Genomic DNA, 9,928 nt, shown 5'->3' with positions numbered 1-9,928 from the left:
TGTAAGGCACTAATACTCGTGTTTGGTATTGCTGGTCTGTTGCTTTTGACTTCAGAACTGAGATAGCTCCCAAAAGCCGGCACATCTGGTTGATTGTTCTAATTGATTGCTGATGTTGGCATGTTTGACAAATATCACCAGTTGGGTATCAAAATCCGATTTGGAATCGTGTTTTCTGTCTCCAACAATAGCCCCTAATATCCCATCCAGTTTTGCTAAAGCACATCTAGATGTGCCATAAGTATTGCACATCTAAGTTTTATGTCATTGATCTTACGTCGAGATTCGTGTGTGGATATTTCCTTTTTTCTTTTCTTTTCCTCTTTGTGCTTGAATTCACTCACTTAGATGTGCAATAACTAGGGCATATCTAAATGTGCCCTAGACACACCCTATCTCATCCACTACTTTTTCACCACAAAAAGATTCCAACCGCGGCAACGGAGCCTCGTTCTTAATCTGTAGTCTCTTTTCTCATGACATCACATGTAGTCTCTTTCTCATGGCACCAAAAAGTAAGCCCTATGAAGAGGACTAGAGGTTGGGGCCCGCTACTGCGGGCCGCTTGAGAGAAAGATGTGCGTGTGTTTCTCCATCTTAAAGGGAAAAAGGAAACAAAACCTCACTTTCATCTCAAAACTGGGGGAAAAATATCACATCAGATGGACATCACATCCAAATTTGAAAAAAAAACTAGAAAAACTTTCCTCAAAGAGAATAAGGAAAAAAGTCTCACTTACATGCTCCAAAAAAATCAAAAAAATTCTCACCGCAGCCAACCAACATGCACCATGTGGCATAGCTGACCAGCGGCGTTTCACTCTACCTTAATGTGTTTGATGATGGGCACCATCATTGCCATTGTGTAATATTAATTGTACAGTAGCGGCAGCATCAACTAATGCAATTATAATATGAGGTTGCCCTTCATGTATAGTATTTCTAGGAGAATGGCGTTTTGGCTCCTAGGTGTAAATACACCAATTATGAAATATGTATAAAAACACATTTCAAAATGTTAAAAGTTCGAGAAAAAAACCCGCATGTACATCCAGACATGCTATATTCGCACACAAAATTTCAGTGAAAAGGGAAATTTTTTATGGCATGTATAAAAAAGATGAAAAAATGCCCCGTGAATAGCTGTAATCAAGCATTGAAAATTGCATTTTTTTACACAAGCCACAAAAAATGTCCTTTTTTTCATCGAAACTTGGTGCACACACATATAATGTCCGAATTTAAACGCATGGTGCATATACACCTATGAGACAATGTGTATTTAGATGTTATTGTCAAAATGTACATAATTATATTTTGAACCATGAAGATGACAGCAATTCTCACCTGTTGATGGGGCATAGTTTCGAGTGCCACCTGATGCATGCCTCTTTTATAAAACTAGTAAAACGGACCGCTCTACCCTTGGGCTACATCTTTTTATCCCTCTCTCATAAGTTGTGCAAATGACCCTATACAAAGCACAGGGTCAGAGGAATTTTCTAGAATATGTCACATGAACATATGGAATTTCTTGACTCAACATTGATAAGGCAATGCACGTAATTGGCTTGTATAATACATCTTAACACATGTGTTGGAAATAAACTTGCGATATATTACTATGTGGGGCGTGCTATGTGTCCCTGGGCTGATCTTTTGAATAGATCGGCCGGGTTGCAAGCTGTAAGATCTGACGCCATTGAGTCGTTGACCGGCGCCCTCCACCATTGCAAAAAGAGCTAATGTTGCAAAAACCTTTGCAACATAAGTCATGTTGCAGAAACCTCTGCAAAAAATGTTACGTTACAATTTTATTTTATTTTGCAAAATAGACCATATTGTAGGAATTGTTGCTGCGGCGGCACCATGCGCGCCGGTGCTCCTCTAGGATGGCGATGCACATGAACATAATAGACTTTGCCTCCTAGTTGTCTAAGCAATATAAACGACTTCTATCTTGAGCCAATAGGCTGCTTTAGGCACCTGAAGATATCTTGGGATCCGAGCCAATCGCGTACACTCGGACACCTACGCCATCGATGGTCCTTTGGAGCTCAGCATCTTTGAGGTCACAGAATGTGTTGAGGATGACACCGTACGAACACCTTGATTATTTCACAATGCATTCTAGGCAGGTGAACATCGTTTCATATGGAGTTGTGGTTGAGAAGACCGTGTCTCGCAACCAGAGTGGTGGAGATCATCCAGTGGCATATTCAGTTGCAAACGATCTGAAATTTAGTTAACAAAATAATCAACTACCGGGTGACGTATGTGAGGATGCATTTGCATTATTAGGAAACTAAGAAATATAAATATGTGAGTCTAGTTTACAATTGATGTTATTGTGATTGTCGTTGTGTGTGGCAATGTGCATGCATATGTGAATATGAGTAGTAGTGCAAGTTTACAAAATGTATATGAGGATGCTTGCTCATTATTAGAAAGCTATTTTTACTCTAATTTGTCTACTCCATCTCAATGGTGGTCACTCTATATACAAGTATGGTCTTACATGCAGTTGCACTCGACTCCATGTGCCATCTATATTTATTTTACGATTCATCCTTGGGGCTTGCATTTAATGGAAATGTTCTATATTCCCTTTCAACCGATTCTTGCTCTAGTGTATTTTTTGATTTCTTTATTGTTTGCTTATCCTTTCTTTCCAAATTTCCTTGCACCATAGGATATGCTTCTAGGTTGCCGCTACTTGTTACCACAATGAAATCGACTATTTTTTTATAGTTTTGCTCGGTGTGTGAGTTGTTCGATCATCAATTCACTGCTTTCTGACTGGCCCATTATTCCAATGATAAGTTATGACTTTTAGCACAGGGCCTTAGTTGAGGGACTACAATACACAGGTCAGCCCACTCGTGTGCATCTCTAATGCCTTACATTGATGTGAGCTAAACTAGTATATACCTTAATTTCTCTATTTCCATAAAGAAACATAGATTATGTTTGTGGACTAAGAATTTTGCAAAGGAAATGCTAACAAAGCATTGCTATAAGCTGATCATTTAACTACACAAATTGTTCCAACAGGTCATAATTATTTTTCATGCAAGCAAACTTTTTTGTTTGACAAATGTTGCATCATTCATAAAAAAGATTTTTAATCATCTCAACAGAAGAGTTCATATGGCTTTTGGAAATGTGCCACTAGTTAAAGAAAAAAGTCCTGTTACTGACTCAAAACGTCTATCTCGCATCAGGAAATGTAATGCTACTTCAAGAAGAATGTTCACCAATCTCAACAAAATTGTAAACATGTCATTCAAAAATGTGTTGCGGGTTCAAGAAAAATGTCCCAACTATCCATCCAGCATCACGGAAATATCCAAGAAAAATGTTATAACTATTGAAGACACATCCAAAAGCATTCTAAAAAATATAGGGAACGTGAGACTGGATTTTTTGCTCTGGGGCTCCATGGAGCAAAAACAATTCGAAAATCAACTTTCTAAATTTCAAGAAAAATCTGAAAATAAACACACAAGTTCTTGTAGATGTATACATGATACGTGTGAAATTTTATCATGAAATGTATTTTGATGTGATTTGTACAGAAAGAACAAAAAACATGTACTTTTATAGTGAATAGTACATGTGCTAGAAATACATGATTTTGCCTTTTTTGTGATTCGCATAAAAAATTATTTCGCCATGAAACTTTGCAAACAAGTAGTATACATCCATATGTATGCTTGAATTTTTTTTCATAATTTTTAAAACCTATTTTTTTAACTTTTGTAACAAATGGCTCCATGGAGCTCGATTTCATTTAGTAATTTCCGCGGGAACATCACATATAAGAGAAAAGGACATGACTCAACATAGGCAAAATAACAAAAAATAAAAATTTTACACATCTAAATGATTATGTTGTTCCATTAGTGCAATGTCATGAATCTACATGATTCCCCTAATTTTATATGTCCCTCTCCATCTAATGTGACGGCTTCCTAGTGTATACTCAACTAACTCGCTAAACATTTTATTTCACTCGCTCGAAGAATAGTTGTGTTTTAATATTGTGTCATCCATGTTCTTCGCATCACCTTACATTTAATTCTTTAACTTAATATTGTTATGCTGGAAATTTTTCCGGTTGCCAGATATTAAATGGTAATGAATGGAATATCAATTTGCTAGTTTCTAAATATTTGCAAAGTTTTAGCATGTTTATAGAAAAACTTATGAACATCTACAAACTAAAAATATACAATATGATATTTTTACTATGTATTTAATGGTACTAATTTGGTACGTAGTTAGTGATAATTTTTCAACTTCACACAGTTTGACTTGAGATAAAAAATTATAGATCTTCTTTTTAAGCACAGATGAAGTATGTTATAACTCTATAATATAACATAAATAATATTGTGTGCGAAATGAAATTATGAGGAATTTGCAGAAATGTATTAGGCAATATGTAAGAGTTCACACATATGCCAAACAAGTCCATGTACGGTAACAACATTCTAAGTTTCAGGAATGAATTCATATGAAAATACAAAACAAGTCTCATCTAAATGGAACAAGGTAATGACATCATAAAATTCACCAACAAATTGATTCTAGTTTCTGAAGAGCCTCCTTTCTTCATACACTCGGTTGCTTTGTCCTCGAGATCTTTCGCCCTCCACCTCATCTCTCCACCTTCTTCGTGGCAAAACAACTTTCTAACACTCCTCTCAATCTTCCCCCTCTCCAACTTTCCCTCTAACTCAAATCCTACCTTCCAGACCTCCTGGACATACCTGGCATTTATCATCTGATCGGCAAAATGGGGTCTACATATCATCGGAACACCCTCACATATGCTTTCCAACGTCGAGTTCCAGCCGTTATGGGTCCAAAAGCCACCAACCGCTTGGTGCCCAAGAACTTCTTGTTGAGGGGCCCAACTCACCACCATTCCCCTACCACGTGTCACCTCCTCAAAGCCTTCAGGTAGGCCTACCTTCCCTGAACATTGAACCAAGTTTGGCCTAATCACCCAAAGAAATGGCATGCAACTATTGGCCAAGCCCCATGCTGTCTCCACTAGCTCTTCCTGGGTCATGGATGCCAAGCTCCCAATGCTCAGAAATAGAATGGACTTCGCCTCCTGCTTATCCAGCCAATTCAAACAAGTTTTGTCTGCATCCAACAGGCTGCTCTGGGCACTTGGAGATATTTTGTGAAGCGGACCAACTGCGTACACTGGGACACCTAGACCATGGATGATCTTTTGGAGGTCGGCGCCTTCAAGCTCACTAAAGGTGTTAATGATGACACCAGAAGAATACCTCGCAGATTCCATAATGCGTTCAAGGCAATTGGACATTGTTTCATGCGGAGTTGTGGTTGAGAAGACCATGTCTCCTAGCTGGAGTGGTTGGAGATCATCCAGTGGCATGTTCAATTGCGCATGATCTGAAATTTTGGTAAAAAAAATGGCCAGTCATTGGTTGACTATTTGAGAATGCACCATTAGGAAATTAGGAACCTTAAACATGTGAGTCGGGTTTTCAACAAATGTTGATACTTGTAGGTGATTGTGGTTGTGTGTGGTAGTGTAGATATGTAATGTGAGTAATAATTTGTTCTTATAAAATGTTCTATATCCATAGGTAGCTACTTTTACTTTGCTTTTTCTTCTTCCATCTTAATGCAAGTCACCCCATCGGTATACTCTTACCATGAGTCTTACCAAATACCAGTTGTGTTATTTTTTGGTGTTTGAGGAGGAAAGTAGGTTTCCTACTGCATATTATCTTAATTTTTGAGCATGAACGGATGGGTTGGGGTACTACAAGGCTTATGCCTCTAAGAAAAACAAGAATATACAGAAGCAAATCATATCATATCAAACGAAGGAATCAATACAATGAGTTGTGTTAAATTGAGGCGACTCTTTTGCATGCAATTTCACTTCACTCCATGTGCCATCTATTTTTCTGTATGACTCGTTCTTGGAGCTTGCACTATCTCCCTTTCAATTGGTGCTTGGTTCAGTGGACTTTTTGGTTTTAGCATTTCTTTTCTAAATTTTATTGAACCATAGGATATGTTGCTTGGTTGTTGCCACTAGTTTCTTGGAGCCGCACCTCGGTACACGGTACTTTTCGAGTATTCAAGCGACTGTCTGTATCAACCACAGTCAAATTTATGACAAAAAAGAAGTCCCATTTATCGTTTTCCTTATGAAAACATTCAATTATAGTCGTCCTTACTTTGTGTGATTGCTTTTTTATGGTCATTTTCGGTAATTAGCTATCGTGGGTACTTCCGGTTAGACGCACATTGCGTCAAAATGGCTACAGTTCTGCAAAGAGCTCACCTATGGCGCGCCCATTTAGTCAGCATGGATATCGGTTTTTGGAACCTTCTCAAAGATTCATAGCCTTTTTTCATGTTGTTTCTTTTACCGGTTTTCTATGGTTTCTTTTTTACAAAAATCTTTTAAAAAGTTAAGAAAATTGAAAAATTGTTTCCAATTTTGAAAGATGTAGGACAATAAAAAAATCATGTTTAATCATTTTCGGAATTTTAAAATGATAATATTTTCAAACTTTATTCATAATTTTTAAAAAATGTTCAGGAATTTTACTAAAAAATGGTTCTAAAATATCCATGTTATCAAAATTCATTCACAAATGTAAAAATATTCATGTTTCAAGAAATGTTGGAGAATTTTAAAAATGTACTTGTTGTCAAAATTTTGAAATTATAAAAAATGTACCGAGTTTCAAAATTTTGGACTTCCACAAAATTGCATTTTCCAAAAAAATCTTAGAAATTTCAAAAAAAATTGTGTTTTCAAAATATTATAGCTTTTGTAAGAAATATTCGTATTTTCAATAAAACAAAAAAAAGAGGAACATAAAGAATTGATATCTATAGTTACTGGGTCACTACAGTGACCGGTTCACTATGGTGGTAGTTGTTGCAACGAACCAACTTGATACGGTGCACTAGTCAGTACATCGGTCGCTACAATACGCGTTAAGTGGGCCAGACCAGTTGTGGCCTCGCATGTGCATTGGATTCTTATTTGAGGCAAAATGCGTCATATAGGGGCTTCCGCTACCTTTGATTGGAAAAAAAGGAGCTTTCGCTACCATGATTGATCATGTCTGAAAAAATAGGCTTGATATATTCGTTACTTTGGCCCGGGGCTGTTACTAGATTGATAGGCCATGGCTTTGTTGGCATGAGAGCCATGAAATCACTAATTAAGGGGTTACCCTTGTAAATGTCACTCCCACTTTCTCTGTTGCTGAGAAATAACGCACTATATTTGCCCCACTTGTCACAAACTAGGAGTTTTCCTTTTTTTAATAGATTCATTTTTTAACGGTTTATCTCTTGAACCATGCGTCCAAAGCCCTAACCATTTTCATTGTTGGATTTCTTGCGTTGAGATCTTTGAAACTAGATCACAAGTTAATAGGTTTATGTGAACTTTAAAAAATGAAATACATGGAATAAAAAATCAAACAAAAAAGAAATAAAAAACAGGAAGAGAACAGAAAAACAAAATATGAAAACCTAAAACCAAAAAAGACAAAAAAATAGAAAAAGGAAACTAAATAAACCAGAACCTTGAAACACAGTCGTGCTCCTCTAATAGCATAGGTCGTATTTTCCTGAATAATCAATTATGAGCCGGGGCTCATCTGCTCCTGGTGAACAGTAAATTCAAAAAAATACTAAAACCCAAAAGAAAATCTGGAATTTTTTACGTGGAAGATGTTCGAGCATGTGATGTCCGTGTCAAATTTCAGCTCTTGGCAAACAAAATTTGGTCCAAACGGTGCGCAAACTGTAAGCTTTTTCACAGGCACCAAATTTGTCTTTTTATCAAGAGCTATTGAAATGTCCAAACTTCGCGAAATTCAGCGTGGATTTCATGCAAATGAGTCACAAACAAAAAAACTGATTTTTTTAAAGAAATACTATTTTAAACGATTTTACCTTGCATCCTAATGTGTAGATGCACTCCGCTTCTGTATTTTCCCCAGTTTTGGGGAAGAACAACTATGCATCTCGTGGAAGCACAGGCTATGCTTCTCACGAAAAAGCGCTGCTTCGGCAAAAAAAATCCTCCAAAACTAGGGAAAACAAAGAAAAAAATTAAGAAGCCAAAAAGGCGAAAAAACCCAAAAACGCGTGGAAAATACTGAAAACGCGAGGGTGCACCCAAAGTGTGACATGCGACGGGGGTTGGGCGCATCAGTTGACACGCTCCTAACCCAAGAAAGAGACCTTTGCGGTAGCCCTCCAAGGCATAACCCTTAATTAGATACTCCGCAAGAGTCGTAGGTTTTTTTAGTGGAAGGAGAGACGTAGTTGAGGGACCCCCCTAGCGCTGCTCACTTGGGCTGGCCCACGATATGTTTCTATGTAGCATCTCTAACGCTTTACATCGATGTGAGCTGAACTAGTTAGCCAGTGTGCAGTTTGCTAAAAAAAGGTAGTTAGTCTGTTCTAGAAGTGTATCTTAATTTCTGGATTCCATAAAGAAAACATAAATTCTATTAATGCACTAAGAAACTCGAAAGAAACACAAACAAAGCATTAGTACAGGTTGTTCTGATGGGTCATAAAAAGTTGTTCCATGCTAAGGAACATTTTGTTTTGACAAATGTTGCATCATTTCTTTAAAAAAAATAAAGCGTCGCAACAAAAGCGTTCAACTGGTTTTCGAAAATGTTCCTCTGGTTGAAGAAAAAAATTCCAATGTTTAACTTCATCTCACATTAGGAAGTGTAATACTAGTTCAAGAAAAATGTTCGACAATGTCAATATAATTATAAACACGCCTTAAAAAATGGGCCGCTAGTTCAAGAAAAACTTTCCAACTGTTACATCAAACTGCGGCAGTTTTTTAAATGATGTGTTCACCTTAAGTTAGAAAATATGTCAATAGTTCAGAACAATGCTCCATACATTAAATGATGTTTTTCATCCAGCGCCATAGAAATATCCACCGAAAATGTTGTAACTATTCAAAACACATCCAAAAGCGTCGTAGGAAATTTTAGGCACGTCATATATAAAAGGAAATTACTTGATGACTCAACATTGGTAAAACACATAAAGGAATATTAATGTAGTGAAGGAGAAAAATAACAAAAAATGTCATGCATCTAGATAACTACGTTGTACTTGTACCATCGGTTACAATGTCATGCATCTCAATGATGCATCTAAATTGCTATGTCACCTCTCTGTCTAATGCAATGTTTGCTATTGCATACTCATCTAAATTGCTAAACATTTTATCTCACTCACTGAAAGCATATCTTGTTTTTCCTTATTAATGCATAGATATAAATGGGTGTATTATGTTTACTTCATATATTAAACAAAAGTATTTCGTATTAAGGATTTATATGGTGTTTGTATACAAAATTTATAATTATCTGAATTTTCTACTTTTCTGTGTTAAAAGTCTAATTGAAGTAGGCATTCTCAAGGCTAAAGTTTTACTTGCATCGGCTAAAAAAAGTTGCAGTACTACTTGCGTGTCAACTGTCCCGATGCAGAAAGTGCTGCGAACTGTTTGTTTGTTAGGTAGGTGTGGTAGTACAGTACCTTGTAGCGGGAGGAGGCCCTTGTCGCACAGCGCCGGGAAGGCCATGTAGGCGACGAGGCAAGCGGCGCCGCCCGTGCGAAGCACCAGCGTCGGCACGCCGAGCCGGTCGGCGACCACCTGCATGCCTCGGAGGTTGGAGTCCAGCACCAGGCACGCCGGCCGCGCTCCCTCCTCCTCCTCCAGCACTTCGCGGAGGCTGTTCTGGAAAGCTCCTTGCAGGCGCTCGTTGAAGCGCAGCAGCGCCCCGACGAAGTCAGCATCGCTGCCCGTAGGGACGAGGTCGGCGGCCGGCACGCCGGCTCCGACGGGCACGAAGCGGTACCCCGC

At 37.9% G+C, this 9,928-nt stretch overlaps 1 protein-coding gene across 1 annotated transcript; it reads right to left on the bottom strand.

The window, feature by feature from the left end:
- Window positions 1-4,412: 4,412 nt before the first annotated feature.
- Window positions 4,413-9,925, bottom strand: LOC125530462 (UDP-glucose iridoid glucosyltransferase-like; the record flags this gene model as incomplete). The annotated part of the gene is made up of 2 exons (XM_048694854.1): window positions 4,413-5,433; window positions 9,601-9,925. Coding segments are annotated over 2 exons (1,215 nt in total), but the record flags the coding sequence as incomplete, so codon positions are not given.
- Window positions 9,926-9,928: the final 3 nt, after the last annotated feature.

Source organism: Triticum urartu, unplaced genomic scaffold, assembly GCF_003073215.2.
Source record: "Triticum urartu cultivar G1812 unplaced genomic scaffold, Tu2.1 TuUngrouped_contig_6334, whole genome shotgun sequence".
NCBI lineage: Eukaryota > Viridiplantae > Streptophyta > Magnoliopsida > Poales > Poaceae > Triticum > Triticum urartu.
This window is presented reverse-complemented; position numbering and strand designations above follow the sequence as displayed.